This window comes from Mytilus galloprovincialis, chromosome 7, assembly GCF_965363235.1.
Source record: "Mytilus galloprovincialis chromosome 7, xbMytGall1.hap1.1, whole genome shotgun sequence".
In the NCBI taxonomy this organism is placed as follows: Eukaryota; Metazoa; Mollusca; class Bivalvia; order Mytilida; family Mytilidae; genus Mytilus; species Mytilus galloprovincialis.
In genome coordinates, this window is record NC_134844.1 from 44,998,953 (window position 1) to 45,021,898 (window position 22,946).

The following is a 22,946-nucleotide window of genomic DNA, read 5'->3' on the forward strand; positions in this document are numbered from 1 at the left end:
TACGTTTTGTGTATTATTGTATTGTATTTGTCTATTATATTCGGGTGCGTGCGGAGATCGCCAAGCTAGAAATCGGTTGACATTTTTTCCATCATAAACTAGAACTATTTTTTACCTTAATTGGTGCCTTATTTTTGTTAAAATCTAAACACTGCGACGTGTTTTCAAAATCTTTGTTCCCATAAAACTTCATTTTATCAAGGTCTCTTCTCAGAATATCAGCCATCTGTCTGACACAGGATAACAAATCAATATTTAAGTAAATTTAAGTTGTGTGGTAATTCTTAGTACATTTGGGTAAATTAATCTTATCTTTGTGCCGCATAATCATCTCTATAATTCAACAAATCCCTGAGCCACGACATTATATATTTTATGCATCGCAAGCGCTTCTTTTTATCACAATCCAGACCGGCTAGTAACCGTTGTATAACTTTACACGTCTGAAGACGAATATTTGAGTGAAACATGTTTGTATGATTTTTATTTCTGGAAATCAATCTGAAATCTACAACAGTCCTTTTCCGAAAGTCGGGCTGGACCTTTACTTTTATGTGCATTCGGGATTTACACAAATTGTAACCCGAATAATTCAGTCGTATTATTCAGCTGATGTACGCATGCTACATTTCTCGTGTGGGAGAAAATCGGACATGGAAAGGGCTTGAATTATTCGAGTTACTCAAATTGAAACTCGGGAATATATTTCTAGCTGTTCGGAATTCGCGGAAACAAATGATTTTTTTCGGCATTACGGTATTGAATCAATATGAGTCAGGGGCGTAACTAGGTATTCAGTCAACTGTGTACACATGACATTCGATAATTATAGAGTTTTGACAACTTCACCGGCTTTCATCTACAGATAACATTGTTTATTAATTTTTTTTTAATAAAACAACAAAATGTGAAAAAATTATGTGTAGGCACGTGCGTAAAGTGCCTAACGGCAGCTACGCCCCTGTCCAGAGATACCAATTATTTCTTTTAACAAATTCGAATACCAGTCAGTTTATAGGACTTCAGTTTGAAATAGGGGCGGCAATCTATTCATTTTATCCAATCAATTGGGGGAGGGGTCAACATTGATAGTCAAAAAGCCTTGAAATATTCGATAAAAAACGTTGAATGTAAATTATATGAACTCCAAAGTCTCATATTATAAGACTAGCAAACCACAGGCTTCTCAATTCTTGTATGATCATGAACTAGGTAAAAACCTAGAGCTTACCGAGTGTGAGATCCTCATGGATAATCATCGAGGTAGTTAAACACCCCTTGCAGTAAACTTGGGTTAAATTAAAAAAAAAAAAAAATCGAAATGTAATAGTCTGAACACATTTCACCTCTCATTCCACTAAATATAATATTAAATTGCAGTTACAAGTTTCACAAAACTTCCCGGACCTCTTTTCTTTAACATAATAGAGGGAGGAGGGAAGGTGGGATCCAGATCCCGAAATCCCGGGCTTAAAAACACAAAATCCCGAGGTCCCGAATTTAAAAAAATTTAAATCCTGACTACCCGAAATTCGGAAATAGAATTCCCGGATCCCGAAAAGGTCAATCCCGAAATCCCGAGCTTAAAAATCACCCGATCCCGGAGTTCCGATAAAGGTCCTACCCCCACCCCCCCCCCCCCTGTAATTCTATATTCTATTCATTCATAATCTTGAATTGAGACTTGATACTTCAAAATTACATTCTCTAATTTTGAATGATGCACACAGGCACAATAAAAGAAAACAGATTTAGCTATATCTCTCTTCGAAATTGGAATTTGTGAAAGAAGAAATGACATGTTATATTTTATCTTACATGTGTACTTTCAATTTCAATATGGTTCTAAATTTAGATTTAGTTTTCCCATAAATTGCGGACGGAATAGAAGACACCTGTTTATTTTCTGCACATGTAGAAAAAGTTGAAAACTGGGAGTTGAATGACATAATTTTTACTTATTTTAAGATAAATATTAGAGTGAGACAACTTTTAAGTTACTGAGTAATTTTAGGGCCTAATTTGTTTATTTTTTGTTTGTTTTCCGTCTTTGTTCTTTCGAATGGTAAGTTTTGCACTAGTGGCCAAATTATTCTCTTGGTATAGTCTGATTTCTTATATGAATATAAATCATGTCGTTAAATTTTCAATTACACAAAATACGAACTTTTCAACGTCTTTTTAAATTAAACAATTAAATCCACACGTCTTTCATTAATTATTTGTAACAGGCTATTATAAAACTTTACGTTGAGTACTGTGTTTTTCGTTCAAGACTACGGTTTTTTTTTAAAACGATATTGTTGGGTCAATTCAGGTTTCATTTTAATTAATTTGATATCAATAGAAGAAAAATTGTTACATGTTTATTTGTTTATTTGTTTATAATTTTGTTGTGAGGCGTTTTTTTCTTTCTGTTGATATCATAAACACGAAATGCCTTCTCCTACGCGTCTAAAACAAAAAAAAAAAAAACAGTGTTTTTAAGTCAGGCTCCACACAGAACAACGTACAGAATGCTGTGATTTCTAATTGGAGTTATTTAGATAATTTCTATGAGGTTTAAGACAGCACAGGCGTGCTTGTTGGATTCATTATAGACCGCAGAAAGTAGTTTCTCTTTCGTGTGTCCTTTCTTGGAGTAAGGGAGATAACTTGCGTAACTAACGACGAACGTTTTTAATCCCGTATTCCGCTAGAGGCGTGCAATTACGTACACTTCGCCTTAAAAAGTAATTAAAATTTTATAAGACTTTAATTTACAGATTATCGGTTTATCATTATACATGTTAAAGAATTTCAAAAAGAAAAATGGGGGTCACCGGGCAAATTTGTTCAAGGCATTCAAATGGATAAAACCAGAGGATTCTGAAAATCTGACAAAAAATCCAAAACCTGACAAGCCACCTTCCTTAACAGCTGTATCATGATACGTGATGTATCTGTAATTTTCCGAATTTTTGATCGATAGTGAACCGTTTCAGTATTTTTCTTTAATTTTTTTTCGTGTAGCCGCGTCCGTCTCAGTGTTATTCAGTTTTTGTACGAGAACACATATTACAATATTCAAATTTATTTAGGGGCTCAATGAAGCAGAGGAAGTTCCCTTTTTCTTGGAATCTTTTATGATATCGGAAATTCGTTACCGGCTGAATCAGCTGTTGGATCATTTTTGTTATTGTCTCCCGATCTTACGAGAGTATTATGTTCAATACTTTAGTAGATAAACACTCCCATTCGTTGTAGCAAGAACTTTCTATACTAAGTATATACTATTATAGAAAGTCCCTGGTTGTAGTTATATACAAAATGTACATGTCTGTTCAGCTTTCAATAATATTGAAATTCAAGGTTCTCGATAAAAAAAAATCTTGCGTTCTATGATCTTGCTTTACGATATGTATTTTTTAACTTACCAGTTTGATTTCTAACAAAAAAAATTTAAATACAGATAATAATTGTTTGCATAAACATTGCTTCCAGGATCCAGCAATACTGATGTTTCTTTAAGTAATGAAATCGAACGAAAACGGGTAATTTTTAGCCACTGATTTTATTGAGAAAAAAATCAGCGGTCATTATTAAATGTATTTAATGTTAATAATTATAGGTCAAAGTACGGCCTTCAAGACGGAGCCTTGGCTCACCCCGAACAGCAATCTCAGCTTAAGTTGTTCTTGCTTAAAAATTGCTTCCAGGCTCAAATAATACTAATAAATATAATAATAGTACCCGTCCACGTCCACTTGTATTTTAGTCCATCTGATGAATTTTAGTCCATCTGATGAGTTAAGCCTTTTTCAACTGATTTTTATAGTTCGTTCATATGTTATGTTTGACACTGTCCCAGGTTAAAAAGAGGGGATCCCGCTATCATGCTTAAACCCGCCAAATGTATGTATGTGCCTGTCCCATGTCGGCCTGTAATTCAGGGGTTGTCGTTGCATATTTGTTTTTTGTTCAATTTTTACATAAATCAGTTCGTTAGTTTTCTCGTTTGAAATGTTTTACATTGTCATTTTGGGGCCTTTTATAGATGACTATGCGGTATGGGCTTTGCTCATTGCTGATCGAAGGACGTACTGTGACCCATAACTGTTAATTTCTTTGTTATTTTTGGTCTCTTATTGAGAGTTGTCTCATTGGCAATCACACCACATCTTTTATCTATTTTATGCTTTCCTAATGCCCTGATGACTATTATATTTTTTGGATGATACAATAACAAATGAACCGCATAGCGTTATAAAATATGAAATAAAAATATGCATATACTTTTTACATTTCCATAATTGATTGTTGTTTTGCCAGTGGGTTTCTCCTTGACAAAAAAACAACCTAGACACACACAAGAAACTTTCACAATGCTTAACACAATTTATACCTGTTCATAAATAACATTCAAAGATACTTATAATTTCTAGTAAAAAAGTCCCAATGAATGTAACTGTTTTTTTTTTTTTTGTATGACTTCATCATTCTTCAACAATAGCAAAAACAGACCGTGCATGAAAAAAACAACCTCCGCCAGTCAATTTTCTAATAAAATCAAAGCAAAAAATTTCTTAAAACTAGATTGGACACTTATCATGCTTACCTCACTAAACCTCATTACTATACTAACAAAAAAACTGATAATTATTCCAAAATATGATGGTATGAATGTTCTTCCTGGTTTTGAAAGAACGATTCTTTTTATAGACATGAACGCGGCTGTCAAAGAGAGCACCCCTTTTCCATTATTATCTTAAGTCTACGTTACGTTTACGTTACGTTTGCAATCACCTTTGTGAAACACTAGCAGGTAAAATCTTACGCTTAACATAAGTTTAATCGTAAACGTAAGTCGTACGAATCTTTGTGAAACGATAGCCTGACCTCAACTCCCAAAATCAATCCCAACCTTCCTTTTGTGGTCATAAACCTTGTGTTTAAATTTCATTGATTTCTATTTACTTATACTAAAGTTATTGTGCGAAAACCAAGAATAATGCTTATTTGGGCCCTTTTTTGGCCCCTTATTCCTAAACTGTTTGAACTAAAACTCCCAAAATCAATCCCAACCTTCCTTTTGTGGTCATAAACCTTGTGTCAAAATTTCATAGATTTCTATTTACTTTAACTAAAGTTATAGTGCGAAAACCAAGAAAATGCTTATTTGGGCCCTTTTTGGCCCCTAATTCCTAAAATTTTGGGACCAAAACTCCCAAAATCAATCCCAACCTTCCTTTTGTGGTTATAAACCTTGTGTTAAAATTTCATAGATTTCTATTCACTTTTACTAAAGTTAGAGTGTGAAAACTAAAAGTATTCGGACGACGACGACAACGTGATAGCAATATACGACGAAAAATTAAAATTTTTGCGGTCGTATAAAAATGTTGTTTTAGTAAAACAAACAAACAAACAAACAAATATTTTATTTGCCAATCACGGCGCCCAGAATGAGCAGAATAATTATAATATAATTTTCAAACATAATGTAAAGTAAATTCAAAATAGGTTAAACAAAGTACATAATATGATTGATTTTGATTTAGTTGATTGATATAATATTAAAGAAAATGAAGTAGGCAATTTGTAAATAATAAACATATATAATACAATATGACCAATAGTCTGTTATTCTGGTCCCTTTATTGGACAGCACACCTCGTAGTATATACTAATAATTTATCAAATGTAAAAGAAATAACTTATGTAAATGCATATTTGATCATACATAATTTTATATAGAGAAATCTAATTTAATATTGTATTTCTGTTTATATTTAAAACCTCTAATAACTGACAAATTATTATCAAAATGTTTTTATCTTCATTTCCCATTAGCCAAATAAAAAGAGATTTGTTATCAAGTTTTGAAATATTTTTATTTTTACTATATATTTTGCTTAGAAAGGGATTTCTAACATTATCCAGAGTTTTACATGTTAAAAGAAAATGCATCTCATCTTCTATTTCCTCATTACAGAGTTTGCATATTCTATTTTCTAGTTTAATATTAAAATAGAACGAAATTCATAACAGTGTGGTCGACAGTATTAACGTTTATTAGTAATTGTACTGAAAAGTTTACCTTTAACTTGTTTGTCGTGGGCGATGATTTTATGCTCACTCAGTCTATCGGAGGCCTTCAAGTGGGGATTTAAATAATCATTTGTTACACATTTTGATACATAAAATGAAACTTTCTTTTCACATATCATGTAAGGAATTTATTTTAAATAATTGTTATACCATCACTTACAACAGTTTCACTTTTAAGAATATTAATGTCCAGAGCTGATATCAATAAATAATAATAATAAAAAAAAGTTTATTCATGGTAAAAAAAAACAAACTTTTAAGTTAATAGGGACCCGCGTTATTTCAGAAAATATCTTATTGATTAAGAGAACAAAAACTTCTACGTTGTCATCATTTAAGAGTGGCCTTCTATTTATTCAATGCTAACCATGTGGGCTTTGTTTTTTTTATATATACCATAAATCGATTCGTTCATTCAGATATTTGTCAGTTTGCCTTGGCTCTTCAAGTCCAACACACAACTTCTCACGAAATTGGTATTTTTCTTACAAAAATTACATCCATGTGATGTATTCTTTTCATGGAGAATGAATGTTGCACCTTATTTTATTTGTTATCGTTTTTTTTGTGTGTATCATTGACGTATAAGACAACCTGAATCTTCTTTATTCAAATTTAAAACATACGAGATGGCAATTATGACACAAAATAACTAAATTAAACTTACAGCAGAAGAAAGATAATGAACATCGCTTTTATAGTCTTCTAAATATCGAAGACGCGTGGTCTTTTTAAAAATGATGTAAATTTATAAAGGAAACAACAAACAAAATAGTTCGAATATTTATATTGGAAAAAGTAACGGTGTGTAAATCATAACAATTATTTTATTTCAATGAAAATCAAACTGTTGAATTTTTTCCGCTGCGAGCAAATTTTTAATTTTGGTCGCATTTTGAAAATCAATCTTGTATTCTTGTTGGAAGCTGCACTGTGTAGTTTATACCCGTTTTTTTCAATGCCACACAAATCCAACACAGACAAAAAAAAAAAATGGTAGGTTCAAGAAATAATTGATGCAAACTATACTTTATTGTAGTTTTAACATGGGTAGGCATTATATTCGTGATTATTTTTGCCCGAGCGATATCGAAAAACTATTATAAAAAGTGTCCTAGTTCAGTGAAAATGTACGTCATACTTATTTCCTAAACAAATAAATAAACAAACATTAATTAACATACAACACTACCAAAGGCCAGAGACTCCTTACTTGTATGATTTTGTAAAAAAATGCATCTTTTTAAAACAGTCGAAAACAAAATTGTCTGTCCAATGGAAAAGTCGAAGCCCAAAATAGATGAACAGTGCATAATATAGAAACATAGAAGCTGGTTGCAAAAGTTGACGACAAGATCTATTTTATAACTTGAGTATGTCCTAATACTATTAACCTGAAATAAATATATTTATAGCAATTCCCTTGATACGAAAGATCTACATGTTGCCTTGGGCTTTTTTTTTCTTTTTTTTTGCTCTTTGGTTGGGTTTTTGTCTCAATGACAATTCAATTTTCATTCTTATCATAGATATAACTGCATGTTAAAATAAGAACATGAAGTGTGATAGACAATCAGACACATTCTTTCCAGGGACCAACAGGCGTTATCAAGCTATAGGTCCCCGTATGGCCTTCGACCATTAGCAAAATACACACTTTATAGAATGAAAGCTCCAAGAGGTCTTGGGATGAAAAAAACAAACATAAAAGATGAGCGAGAAAAAAAATATGGATACCGCATGGAAATTGGAAAATGGTCCGCAACATTAATTTAGTCAACTCACTTAGTTGAAATTAAAGACCTGGCGAATTTTAGCCTTTTGCAATGGATGTGATGTATGTTTTAAAAAAAATCATGGTTTGTTTGGACATTTTTATAAATCAAGTCTTGTTTTTAAATTATTTGCAAGTAAGTTTTAATTCATGAACAAATAATCACTCACAGAAAGACGTCAAATCCATCAACAAAAGAAAAAAATTAATAGACGACCGACAACGCACAGAATATCATGTATGTGTTCCGGACCATATGAGTATTTGGACCATACGCATATATCATGACCATAAGGGTATACTAATATGGTCCAACCATACACGTATGGTCCAAATACTCATAAGGTCCGGAACATATTTTATTTGCGATCACAAATACACGAAGACGTCCATTTCTATGTAAATTGGGTCGATTTTTTTATATAGATAAGATGAATGCGTTTCTGTTGCCAAGTGTTTTTCACAAGTATAGTAGCAGTATAGCAGAACGGTTTAAGTTTCCTATATACACCAAATGATACATTTTGCCAATACAATAACGTAAATGCATGCAAATTTCACAAGGTTTAATCCAAATAGCTTTCTTACTATCCAAAAACTTTCAAGTACGAAAAAGACAGGGCAGAAGTATATTTTGTCTTTATGTTTCGTATTTGCACAACTTTTGAAAGTGGATTATGCATTCGTTCTAAAACAAAATTAGACCAGATAAAAGTTAAAAGATTACATAACTCGACAATCGCAATTGTTAAATCCGAAAAAGATAATCAATCAATACATGCATTCAGTAAGTCATTCTTTTTTCTGAAAGAACATGGCTTTGCGATATCTTATTATGAAAATTGATTGTCGAAACATAACAAAAACACAAGTAAAGGAAGTTTAATTAATCAATATAAATCAAAACACAAATTCCTGATTAGTATTTCGAATTATTTTATATAGGCGTTGAGAACCTTTCACTGTGCTTAAACGGCTGTGGGTAACTTAAGTTACCCACAGCCCAAGATGGAGCCGCCTGGCTTCGGTTAGGAAGTTTGCTCCTATATAATTACAATACCATGAATACAAAAGAAATGTTCGGTAATTAAAAAGTGAAATAAATCTTTTAGGGAAACTCTGCAATGTAAAACGTGGCTTGTTACTTCAAAATAAACGATTACAGCACGATTTGCCAAATCACTGATGATGTCCGTAACTTCAAAACAACTTGTCCGTAACTTTTTTCCTTATACCAATAAGGATGTCCGTAACTTCAGCATGATGTCAGTAACTTTCAAAAAATCTTTATTCATGGATGTAATTATTTAAAAAAAGAAATGATAAATAACAATAATACCGAACTCCTAGGAATATTCAAACTGGAAGTTCTTAATCATGTTTTTGGAATGGCAAAGCCATAAGTTCAATTTAACACTCCAAATGAATGGAAAACAACGGTCATATTCCTGCCTTGGTACAGACATTAAAAAGTAAAATTACAAAAATACTGAACTCTGAAGAAAATTCAAAAAGGAAAGTCCCTTATCAAATGGAAAAATCCAAAGCTCAACCAAATGGATAACAACTGCGATTTTTCTGATGGTACAGGTATTTTCTTATGTAGAAAATTGTACTGTACGGCAAAATTAATGTATCTTACATTCTACTGGCTTTATAAATAGATTGTTAACTGCTTAAGTTTTAGATGATAAATCATGACATGCAGGTTATAAATCTCACCATTTCCATCTGTAGAAATTACATTAATAGTGAACATATGAAAATCACCTTAAGAGAACAAGTTCGGAGGTCAATCCTTAGCAGAAATACATAGATGAATCAGCCCAAACCTCTAAAGAAGATAGGTATGATTTGATACCCGATCTTATTGAATCCCTGAGGTCAATGAAACTTTTAGAATATTTTAAATCTACCTTTATTGCTATAATAAACTGACCCCTGATCAACAATATAGCCTTCCATCTTCTCCGTAGATATTGGCATTTTTTTTCTCACAATCAGCAACGTCCATTTAAAGGAAAGGATATCAATTTTTTTCCGCGGCTACACAGGCCAAGGACTCATCAATGAACAATCTATTAAGCTAGAGGAATGTTAGATTAATTTCGCCGTACCGTCAGGTCCCGTTTTATCCCGGGAACAATTTTTAAAAATTTAACGGAAAATCCGTGACACTCTGGTTTGCTGTTTTCTCTTGTTTAGTTTGAAGCATATCGTTATTGTATAAATCTATGTAATAATTAAGGGGTTTGATAGTGTTTATTGTCCTTTAAGTGTTGAAATTGTTAATCTTACAATTTTGAAAAAAAAAGTTACCCACATCCGAAAATAAAGTTACGGACACTCTGATTATTTTTGACTTATAAGTTACGGACTTCTTATGCACTTTTTAAATATTGGCCCTGCGCTAAAGTGAAGTCAAAATTAAAAAAATTGTAGTGATGGTAAGTGATTTCTTTATTCAAAAATCCTATCAATATTTAAACAGATCATGAAAAACGCTGCCAAAGGTAGATTTCGTATCAACTATCATCTCAACAAATTTAGAGTCCGCCATATTGGGCTGTGGGTAACTTAAGTTACCCACGGCCGTTTAAGCACAGTGACCTTTGGTGACCCCACTGTTTAAATGTTTATATTAAGGACGTCGTGAGCAATGGGCGTTATAGACGAACGTTCACCTAATCTGTCCCAGTCAATGGGATATTAAAGTGCGCCAATCAATGTCCATACCCACACTGTTATGAATTCGATACTAACGACCTTTTTCTATTTCAAGTTTGTGAGCTCCAATTCTAAATCTTGTTAAAACACATCTTTGAATATATGGTAATTTCAATAAGTAAGGCTCAAAATTAAAATTTGGTTTAAATAATCGATAAGTTCTAAGTTTATTTCCAGAGGTCTTATTTTGTCTTTTATCATTAAATAATTCTTTCTTCCATATGCTGCAATACTTTAAATATAATTTCTTTTTCACCATATTTCTAATGTTTATTTTAGATGAGAGCACCTGATACTCTTTTAAATCAAGTAATTTTAAGATAGCATCAATACTACTAGCCCAACAATTCTTCCCAGCTTTAGATAATGTATTTGAGAGAGAGTATGCATTTGTTAATAAAATATTATTTTTAATATGAATTCTTTTCCAATATTTAATCATGTTTGTTAAAATATCTATCATTAGAGAATAACGACCTAATTCGCCAACTATGGCTAAATTTGTTGCGTGCTTATTCACTCCTAATGTAAATCTGCAGAATTTTAGATGCACTTTTTCATTTTTTAGATCTTTACATAATCTATAGAAATAATTAAGTTCTGTGTCATTATTTAACTTTTTTGAATTAAAACAGCCCCATATTTCTGAACCATATAATAATACAGGTTTCACTGTGTGATCAAAAATGTGCATTAGAGTGGAGATATTAGGTTTATAATTAGTAAAATATTTTGTATATTTAAAGAATGCTTTTAAGCCTTTTTTATATAACATGTTTTTGGCTTCTGAAAAGCTGCCAGATGCACTAAAAGTTACGCCAAGATAAGTATAATGTTGGGTACTTTGGATGTACGTGTCTTTATATGAAAGCTGTGCATCTTTAATACGGCCAGATGTATTAAAAACTACAGACTTTGTTTTTTTTAAATTAACTTCTAACCCCCAATTTTGACAATAAATTTCCAGCTTATTTAATGCATTCTGTAAGCCTTTTTTAGATTCAGAAAGCAGTACAAGATCGTCAGCATAAAGAAGACAATTTAATGAAACATTTGATAGCAATACTGGGTCACAGGTTTCATCTAATAAAGATTTAAAATCATTTATAAATATTTTAAAGAGACTTGGGCTAAGATTATCTCCTTGTCTTACTCCAATATATGATCTAAAGTCTGAAGTTAACATGTTTCGTGTTTTTATACATAGTATGTTATTAGAATACATACTTTTGATTATATTATGAAAATGAGTTCCTACTCCAATTTTACTAAGTTTATAAAACAGTCCTGTGTGATTAACCGTATCAAAAGCTCTTCTAAAGTCAACAAAACATGTGTATAATGGTTTTGAACCTTTTTGTGTGTGTTTATCTATTAGAGTTTTTAAGACAAAAAGATGATCACTAGTCATTTTACCTTTAGAGAAACCAATTTGTTCTTGGGATATAATGCCATGCTTTTCTAAATATTTTTCTAATCTATTATTTAATATTCTAGTAAACAACTTTCCAATATTACTAATTATTGTATATGATTTATGCATATTTAAATTAGCCTGCAACATGAAACAATTGATTTTAATCTGATGATTCAAGTTCAATCACTCGGGTACAACAAACTTTAAAACAAAAACAAAAAAAAATCAAAAGGGAAATCATCCATGCCAGTCAAAAGGGAGATAACATTTACCAATCAAAAGAGAGTTAACTTTTAAAAAATTAACAGCATAAACTTTAAAACACAATTTTAATAGTTCATGTACATTCAGAACAACATTTAGCATTAATAACAACAATTACTTTTATTAGTGGTTCCAAATAAAGTGTAAATTCAGCTATAACTTTAATTGCTACTAAAAGAAGGAAGCAATAAAAATATAACTGTTTTTATCTGCCATTATTCAACATCAAATCAACCATTAACATATCATAACTAAGGAGTGCAGTAGACTTCATAATAACATGGTGAAATCAATGTTTGGTTCATACATTAAAAAAATAATACAATAGATATTTCTAAAATAGTGATTTTATTGCAGATAATCAAATTTGAATTGTATAAGTAACAGAATAACCTTCAGTTTTAATGCGTTAATTAGTTGGCAAATATCAGACTGAGTTGAACTTTATTTATGTCTGTCTAATCTCCAATTGTCAGCAGTAACTTTCAACTACAGTAATGTTTTTAACTAAAAATAAAATTGAATATATCAAAGAGAATTATGGATGACCCCATAATAAGAATTCCTATCACAGATCTATATCACAAACTTTTTCTTCATCAAACATGTTAAAAGTACATTCATATAAATCTCTTTTTTCTAAGAGTCAAAATCCAATCATTCATAAACAGCTTTAATTCTTCTGATGCTTCAGGAACATTGTCTTTATTTTCATCTATATAATTCTTCAACCTTTAAAGAGACAATTTAACTGGTTATTCATAAATTTTAAGTAGTGTCCCAGCTGAGGGACGCCTCCGGGTGCGGGAATTTCTCGCTAAATTGAAGACCTGTTGGTGACCCTCTGCTGTTGTTTTTTATTTGGTCGGGTTGTTGTCTCTTTGACACATTCTCCATTTCCATTCTCAATTTTATTTAAAAAGGCCAACAACTAAACTCGTACAGGGCTTGATGATTTAATCAGACATCAAATTTTGTGGTCTGAAAATGTTTTTCTAACCAAAATTTGTAAAACACATTTATTGTATTTTGTGTAAATAACATTTTTTGTTGACTTCCAGGCAATATATGTTCATAATTTTTATATAAATTTTCTTGGGTGTATTTATATGAGGGAAGCCTCAAGTGTTACAAGTCTTGACAATATATACTGGTATTTGCTTTATTTTTCTACTGAAAGTCATTAAAATAAATCATTGCTCATTCTGGTCAGGGAGAAAGCAAACAAATCATATTTTTTTCTATGAATTAAAAAAAAAATCTTCTTTACTTTAAAATACAATTACCTATTGATTTCATCCAGAACAAATTGTATTGGTGGTATATTTTCCATTGACTTTAGTGACATTAATAGATTTCTCTCTAGAGAGTCATTTAGTCTGAACACTTGTAGATCTTCTTTGTCAACAACATTCCTAAAAATCAAAAGAATGTAAAGAAATTCAGATCTTCATCACACAAGTTAAATAGTAATCTAGTTTTCAGTAGTTGTTGTTTGTTGATGGGGTTCATAAATGTTTCTGGATTCTTGTTTTTTTTATATAGATTAGACTGTTGTTTTTCTAGTTTGAATGGTTTTACACGTCACTTTTAGGGCCCTTTGTAGCTTGCCGTTCAGTGTGAGCAAAGGCTATGTGTTGAAGACCGTACTTTGACCCATAATTATATACTTTTACAAATTGTGACTTGGATGAGAGAGTTGTCTCATTGGCACTCATACCACATTTTCTCATATCTATATATTATAAAAAAACACTACCACTTTACAGATCCAGATATTTTGCAGGTAACCTTTTTTGAAAACTCCTTTTTTTAAATATTTTAATCTATAAAAACAAATACTGATGCCATAACAAAGGCAACTGAATCTTCTAACCTACATGAAGGTCACCTTGGAAATAGAGGAAACTTGCCTCATAAGAAAGATGACCTTTACATTCATGTTAAAATTGACTATAGGTATCACTACAGCTGGGCAAGACAGTGACCTGACAAGAAATGTTTTGTTTAATAGAGGCAACCTTTATGGCAGGTTTGACTGTATAAGGAGACATAATTAACCAGGTGCTCTGCAGGGCACAGCTTTATACGACGACAGAGGTCGAACCCTGAACAGTTAGGGCAAGTATGGACAAAAATAGCTTGATAAAGCTCTAAGTTTGAACTGTGATCAAATTTTAGACATAATATGGGTTACTTACACAATACAAATGTCAAGATCTAATAAATCTATTGCAAAATATTGTGCAATTAAAGATTTCTGCTTCAAACTTTTCAAAAATTTGAAATTTGAGAAATTTGGAAAAACAATATTGAAAACTACTACAACCCTCCTTTGTTTTGCAATTAGCCCAAACCTGACATTTCTTTAAACATAATTTACAAGTAGTGTAAGGGAGGTAAATCTGAACATGCCCAACATTGATTGTTAAATGTTTTTGAATTACCTCCCTTACACTGATTTTAAATTGTCTTTTGACCAGAAAACCTAGTTTTCCCCCTTTTTTTGCCCCTAATTCGAAAACATTTTGAGCCATAACCCTCCAAAGTCAATATTAACCATCCCTTCATGATATGGACACTTGTGGTATAATTTCAGAGAGATTCATACACTTAAATACAAGTTATTGTTTGAAAACTACTAAAATGCTTATTTTGGGTCCCTAATTCCACAACTATTGGGACCATAACCCCTAAAATCAATCCCAACCTTCCTTTAGTGGTATTGAACCTTCTGGTAAAAAAGTTATAAAGATCCATCCACTAAAACTAAAGCTATTGTCCGGAAACTAAATGCATCTTCGGACAACGACGCAGACGTCACTGACAACATGATACCATTTATGATGCAAATTTTTTTTGCAGTCGTATAAAATAATAGCAGTGTTAACTTCATATTGTAAAAGAATGATGGCTCCAATGAAATGAAGCTGTATACATACTTTGCATTCTGTAAGAGTCGAATAATTATGTATCCCAATTTTGATTCTCTTTCTGTCATCTGAAGATCATATGGTTTATCTTTGGTCCATTTCTCAAACAATTTTAGTCCTTTATTTCCTAAAGCATCTCGTAAATATTTATCTAGACATAAACTGAAACAAAAAGTCAATTAGAAACAACTTGCTATATTTAAACATAAATCTAAAATAAAAGTGTGTTAGAATCACAAATAAAAAGCACTCATACATTGTCACATTTTTTTCATAAGAAAATGAAAACTATTTCTAGAAATTTGTCCTTTGCTTATTGGAGGAAATTGTCTCATTTACAAATATAAACCACATCCCTTTATTTCTTTGCATTATATTTTTTTACAGACATTTCTACTATTTGTATGGTTTAATTTGGAAATAGTTCCAAAATTAGACAAATGTTACAATATTTATGGTCAATTTCTTTCCTCCGAGGATTATAATATAGAATTCTACTTTTCCATTCACAATAACTGATAAGATGAAACACTCCCATGTGAAATGTCACAGAATTTCTTTTGGTTTACTTGTTTGAATTGTTTCCCCTTTTGTTTTGTCAAGGTTTTTTTTATAACATACTATACTGTATGGGGGGTTTGATCATTGTTAAAGGCTGTACAGTGACCTATAGATGCATCATGCTAATCATTTGGTTTCTGACGGAGAGTTGTCTCATTGGCCATCAAACCACTACTCCTTAATTTCATAAGGATATGTGAAATTAATTTGAAGACACTAAAATCCTTTGGCAGTGAAAGTCCAACCATAGATGTGAATTCTACACGTTGGAGCAATCAATCTAGAACAAATTCACAAGATGCTTTTATGGCACACTCAATTTTTTCCTGTAGTTCTCCCAGGAACTAAGAACCTGTTGCATACCTGTTTAAAAATAAATTCCTTTTGGATAAAAGTTGTTTGAAAGTGTCAGAAGATCCAACATATGACGATTCTTGTAAAAATAAAGTCTCTACACATCTATGATCTCCTGCTAATAGTAACTCGCCATATCTGTAAACTTCATGTACTGTATAGTCTAAAGTCTCTCTCTCACTACTCTGTAAAAGATTAATAAAATATCAAAACAAGTAACCTTGTTTGCTAATAAATAGGAACGTGATGCATAATTATATGTCATCTATAACATGTACTTTGTACAGATATTTTTAGTTTGAATATTTTTGAATCATTTATATTGACATCCATGTACGGCAAAAAAATATAATGCCAAAATATTTTCTTAGCTTCAAAATGAAAGCCATGTTAAGTATTACTAACAATTTAGCATTTTTCAATACTTGCATCTCATGCACATGTATTATATAATTTAAAATCTGCTTTTAAAATTAAGGATCAACATATTAGAAGTTCTATTTCAAGATGGTATAAAATTTCAACAACAAAAAAGAAGATGTATTATTATGATTGTTTATGAGAAAACTATCCGCAAGAGATCTTAGACTCTTAGTAGTTAGCAAATATAGGTTACTGTACGACCGTCAAGTTAAATTTCTGATAAGATATCAACAACCATTGAAAGGAAAGCCTTTTTTTTTTATCTAGTATACAGTCTACTAAAAATTAAGTACTATCATTGTTTTTAAAATGTATATATACACTAAGGAGGTTGTAACTCAAGAATTTATGAAACCATCATGTGATAAAATATTTGACACTTCTATTCATACAATACCTTAACAGTTTGAGGAGGTTGTTTATCAAACCCCAGTAATGACTTTGTATCAGCTTGGTATATAACAAACATGTCCATATCACTTTTCTCTGTATCTAAGTTGTACCTTCAAAGTATAATATTGTATGATTACATCATGTACAATCAATATCAAAATGATAATAATCAAAACCCCTAATGGACAAAACATTTTGATCAGGGTAGAAAGATTTTTTGTCTGAAAAAAAAGTTAAACATATCATATATTTTTTCATTTTATGTTTTGCGTCTTTGTGGATAGGTTTCTTTTTTGGGGTCAGGTATCAATTTAAACAGACATGCCGTGCTTTAGTCTTTTTACACTTTTGGAAGATCACTGCCTGGTACAAAAAAAGTCATAATGGTCATATCCCCTTACATGGCCAGTGCCATAATTTATTTGTTTAATATTTTATCTAATACAAAATATTCTATCCAATACAAAATCTATAGAAATTTTCATTCTTGATTGTATAAACAGCATAGAATACTTGTTCCTTAATGTTAAAAGAAATGTATGAAATATGGTAAAATATATAGCTTTATTCAAACGTCTGAAAATATACCTCTGACTTCCAAAAGGACATGCCAATAAAATATACCTCTGACTTCCAAAAGGACATGCCAATAAAATATACCTCTGACTTCCAAAAGGACATGCCAATAAAACTGTGCCTAATTCATTCTCAACCTTCTTTACCAACTGTGACCAATTTTCCGTAAAGTTTTCTGTATTACTTGCAGGTCTCATGAAGGGTGGTGGGAGTCTGCTTTCATGTAGTTTTACTTTTTCTTCTTGTTTTATTTTTAACTTTTTATAATAATCATCCATTTGTTTACAAAGTTCTTGGCCAGTTTCCTTATCAATTTCATGCCAATTCCTGGCTTTATTTAGTGGTGTTTTATCAATACAATAAAAGTTTGCAGTTTTTTGGAATGGAAGGCATTGTTCTCCAAATTGAGATGAGTATTCGGTCATCCATTTCAAATTGAAATAAAACCATGGTGACAGATCATCATCTTTTTTAGAATTATCGGTATTTTGTATTTCTTTTCCGCCAGCGCCATCGTCTGATTTCTCTGAATCAACATCAAGTTCTTTATCGCTATTTGCATCCATCATGTCCATTTTTGGTTCAGAATGCATCTCAACATATCCATGCCAACCATGGCAATTATTTACACTGAATATGATTATAACATTTGAAGTTTGAAACGCTGATGACAATATTTCTCTAGGCTGAATATGGGAGGTAACTCTGTTTCTGCAGGCCCATCTACTGTTGTTGATACAAGTCTGTAGTGATTTTATATTTGCACACTTGGCAATAAAATATCTAATTTTGTCCTTTACTTCCATGACTTCCATCTTTCATTATCCATAAGCTAAATTAGAAAGAAAAAAATACCAATATAGTGGTTTTTATGAGTCATATAAACACAGGCATCAGTTTTTGACAACAATTAACTGTTGAACATGTTGAAAATTTGTACTCAATAAAAACAAATTCATAATATTTATAAAAAAGAAGATGTGGTATGATTGCCAATGAGACAATTCTCCACAAGAGACAAAAATAACACAGAAATTAACAACTATTGGTCACTGTATGTCCTTCAACAATGAGCAAAGCCCATACCTCACAGTCAGCTATAAAAGGCCCTGAAATGACAATTTAAAACAATTCAAACAAGAAAACTTATGGCCTTATTTATGTATAAAGAAAAGAACAAAAAGGTAACACATAAACAAATGACAACACCTGAATTACAGGCTCCTGACTTAACACATTTGAAAATATGATGAAATTATAAATGAATAAAATATTTTATTTATTTACCAACCACTTTCATCCATATGTGTAATACGTACTAAAAACAACATTGCAAAGTAAAATACATAAACATTATATAATATTTTTTTTTCATTTTTCCACAAATAACCTGTTCCTTCATACATGTCATAAGAGCTTCAAACCTTTGTTTTGTTGTAAATCTTCTTCTTGATTACAGAAACCAGAACATGCAGAATGGGAGTGTTTATAAGCAATTGACCTTCTATACTTCATTCTAAGAGACTTTGTTATTTAAGTGGTTTACATGTTTTGTACAGACAACTATATCATGTATATAGCTATCAGTAGGTTTTTAGACCTCATAATTTCATAATTTCAATACTTTTATTGTGTTATTTTTGTTATTAGCTTACTCTCAAGAAGTTTAGCTAGCCTATACATTTAAAACTATTGCCTTGCTTTATACAAGTCCAAAAGAAAAGTCATACATTGTACCTTGTTGTAGTCCTTATCTTGAACGGCTATTTTATTTGTTTTAGCAATGAAGCCTAATTTTTTGCTTTGACAAGGCAAGCATTAGGCTTAAATTAAAATATTGTTTGTTTGCAGTTTACCGACCGACCCTTGAAAATCCTCCCGACTGTGAAAATTTTATTGCTTTAAATTTGAAGAATTTTTTTTTAATACTTCTATTGACGCGATCCGGACCTTTGGGTCCTTTCTGGAAATGATTTAAAGTCTGGGTCAATTACGCATTTCAAGTTCGGTTTTTCTTAGCTTCCCGTCAAGCGTTCATGTGACCTTTTAATGATAAAGCACATGGAAATTGTTTACAGGTATCCATGAAGTCACGGAGGAGTACTTTACGCTGTCGTCTCGTGTCAATTTTAAGACAAATAACAAACAAAAAAGTTTATTAGTAAACTGTTTATACAGATTCAGGCACATGTAATGATGTGTGATGATATCATCAACGATGATGCAGCAGATATTCATAACTGACACGATAACCATTCTGTCTCAAACAAATCGGGTTCAGAATCTGTGGAGCCTGACTTTATGGAACCAATTTCAGTGGTTAAATAATTCGACATCAGCTTGAAGTATGGCATATTTTCTACAAATCGTTGTGAAGACGACAAAGATGAAACCACTCCTCCGTGACTTAAATCTTCATGGATATCTGTAAACAGGCCTGTACGGAGTAAGGGCTCATTTGAAATTTTAATGGATATAGATCATGCCAAATCAATAAGAAGCAACCCTAACTACACAAAGATGTAGAGAAAATGAATGGTTAGCTTGAAAAATAAATATACTCTCTCTATATTAAATCTATCTTCGATTGCAATGAGTATGCTCCTTTAGGATAAGGGGGGCTGCCCCACTCATTGCAATTATTCTCTTTCTTACAATATTAAATATACCCAAACTGTGTGGCCTGTGTGAATTCAATTAAAACATGTCCTTAGGAGCTATGCTGCCATTTTTTTTATGCATTAAAAACATTTCAGTACAGACCATTTACTTTTAATGGGGTGCTATGGATTTCACCCCAAACTTTAGATTTCTTTGGTTTTCATTAAAGCCTGGCAAAAATATAACCTTATCACATATAATTAAATATTGTTAGAAATATGAAAACAGTCGGATGTCTTAATACTTTTTTTTTCAAGTTGCCTTTTTTTCAATTGAGGAAGATTCAAGGGTTATTTTTTTCTATTAAAAATACACTCTTTAATAATTGTCTTATAAATCTATAATATATACATTTTTCTGATGAAAATACTCTACTCATGAAAATATTCTAGTCAAGAAGCATACATGTCTGAATATATTTCTTTAAAACAGTTCTAGTCATAATGACATTCCTTGTTTATAAGTGTTCCAGTATTTAATAATTATACCATATTTTATGTCATAAATGGACACTATGTTAAAGTTTCAGTTTTGGTTAAAAAGTTTTTTATCTGAAAATGCCTGTTCATTTGATGTTGGTTTTCAGCATGTCCAGTGTTTGTTGTTTTAAAATGTTTTTTTTTCTTCACAAGAAACTTGGTTTAGTGTATGTAACTGCTTGTTTAAACTGTATTTTGGCTGATAAAATAAAATATTTTTCCTACCTACCGACCCTTCAGTCTGAAGGTACAGTCGGAAAACTGCAAACAAACATATTTTTAAGGTTGGCCTTATCATGATTATATTTAAAAGCCTTTCAATACATCATAATTAATTGGACTATGGATGTTTTTTTTATAAAGTCTATATTGATTTTTTGTTTGCACTTTTGGCAAATTAAAATACCTAGTTTAATTTGTCCTATACTATACATTTGTGAGGGGTGTAAAGGAGGGGTTATCTGCACAGAAGTAAGTGAAATTAAATTACCATTTCACGATAAATGAACAATTTAAAATTTCTTGCACATTGATCATGTTGATCTTTTTACCGATTTCACAAAACAAAGTGAATAACGAATATTTTTGACGGCTGCACATGAAATAAAAATGGCAAATCACGTTGCAAGAAAATAACCTGTTACCTACCTCATTTGTATATATGGTCCAGGAACACAGTTATAGTGTTTTCATTTTTGTTGTCCTGTAATATAGCCCCCTAGAGTGGACAGTGTGTTTGCCAATTTTTTTTTTATAGTTATACCTCTTCCAAATTTATTTCTTCATCATGTTCATCTTTTATGCCTCAATAGCATGTAGGGGGATGAAATTACACTGTAAAACAAATTGGGTCATGAATTTTAAAGTGAAGTAGTGATTTGCTCCAGCTGAAAAAAGCTGAAACATGTTAAAAATTAGTATTTAAGAAGCTGTCAAAAGTTCAAGACCTCCTTAAGCATGTTAAGATAAAACTGTAAATATTTTGATTTAGAGCTGACAAAACTGCTATAATTTTGATATAATTTGTCCCAACAGTTATACTAAAGTTAGTCCGAGATTAGAGTAATATCGGACTATACAACAGTCAACACACTGTATGACTAAAAATATTATACAATTGAAAAAGCACAGGTTGGATTTATACTATTTTCATTTATTGTCTCAATGAAATGCACTGCGAAATAACTGTGTTCTCGGGCCATGTATAACTTATAAGGGATCTTCTAAGCATCCAGCATACCCACTGGCACTTGTTCCGGTCACAGACTATATGCAGATTATAAGGGGGGGGGGGGGGGGGGGTAAACTAGTACAAAAACGTCACGGATACAAGTGAATTACCTGCATTTAAAAGTGTGAAATGTTATATACAAAAAGCAGATTTAAGGCACTCATTTTCTGCTATTACTTACAAAAGACGGTTAATTGATACACACTATAAAAATATTTGTGGTGAAATAATTGGGAGTCTAGTATGTATAGGGGAGAGCAACGAGTATATCTACGGTCAATCTTCTTTTCTGTATCTTCCTCTTGCACACGAGGAGCACATCTAAAAATAAAAGCCACACAGTCATTCCCAAAAAATGGGTACAATTCGAAAGTAGACACTGTTAAAAAATAAATTTCAACTGAGCAGAGAGAGAGTGTTGTTTTCTTCTGTGTCTATATCTAGTCTGTCATTTTTTAAATTTTTACTTACACCATTTTAGTTGTTTTCTAGTTTTAGCATTTTTTGTAAGACAAGGTAAGTATGAACGTATCGGAGGTTAGTGTTGTATAAAGTCATCTTAAAAATTGAATTAGAGAAAAACACAAGATTTAAATCCAACCTCATGTGAAATGGGTTACATTTACCACCATAGCAAACTGATTTATACGTATTATTCTGTATATATTGAAAGCAAATACCAATTTTAAGGTCTGAATTAATATAGTGTTTAAAAAATAATTCAAATAAGTAGTTTTCATAACTTATTTAGTAATGAATTTAAACTAATGAAATGTTATGCTGTATAATATTTTAGTTTCATAATACAGCTTTCCAGGAAAAACCCTATTATTTATGTTTTGAATCACTTTTATGTATTTTTTATGCTTGTATTAATCCACACCCCCATCTTTGTTACGGAGGTTGATATCAAACCAGTATCTGAATGCTGATACATAGTAACACTTAACTCTTTAATGCTAGCTTTTCTTAACAATTTATTGACATTACAAACTAAAAAACTGTTTTCTATCAAGTTATATGTTTCTTTTAGTCAAATGGACTTGTTCTTGTCAAAATCTCC

General features: G+C 31.4%; 1 protein-coding gene across 3 annotated transcripts; it reads right to left on the reverse strand.

Annotated features, from left to right (window-relative positions):
* Positions 1-12,601: 12,601 nt before the first annotated feature.
* Positions 12,602-22,143, reverse strand: LOC143083094 (uncharacterized). Of its 3 annotated transcripts, none has more exons than XM_076259310.1 (7): positions 22,065-22,143; positions 17,525-18,344; positions 16,941-17,046; positions 16,130-16,305; positions 15,215-15,367; positions 13,559-13,687; positions 12,602-12,779 (listed from the first exon to the last, which is right to left on the reverse strand). In XM_076259310.1, the coding sequence occupies exons 2-7, from the start codon at positions 18,325-18,327 to the stop codon at positions 12,776-12,778; spliced, it is 1,371 nt and encodes a 456-aa protein (XP_076115425.1). In that variant the 5' UTR covers positions 18,328-18,344; positions 22,065-22,143; the 3' UTR covers positions 12,602-12,775. The 3 variants fall into 3 exon arrangements, with proteins under 3 accessions (XP_076115425.1, XP_076115423.1, XP_076115424.1); XM_076259308.1 differs by having other exon boundaries at positions 12,602-13,004; positions 22,065-22,142; XM_076259309.1 differs by having other exon boundaries at positions 12,602-13,004; positions 17,597-18,344; positions 22,065-22,139.
* Between the last annotated feature and the right edge of the window lie 803 nt (positions 22,144-22,946).

Excerpts from the sequence above, each read along its gene's own strand:
- LOC143083094 (XM_076259308.1), bottom strand. The coding sequence starts at position 18,327 with ATGGAAGTCATGGAAGTAAAGGACAAAATTAGATATTTTATTGCCAAG. Across the intron at positions 16,306-16,940 it reads AACCTCCTCAAACTGTTAAG|AGTAGTGAGAGAGAGACTTT; the intron begins GTATTGTATGAA and ends AATCTTTTACAG. Across the intron at positions 13,005-13,558 it reads GTTCTGGATGAAATCAATAG|GTTGAAGAATTATATAGATG; the intron begins GTAATTGTATTT and ends GTCTCTTTAAAG.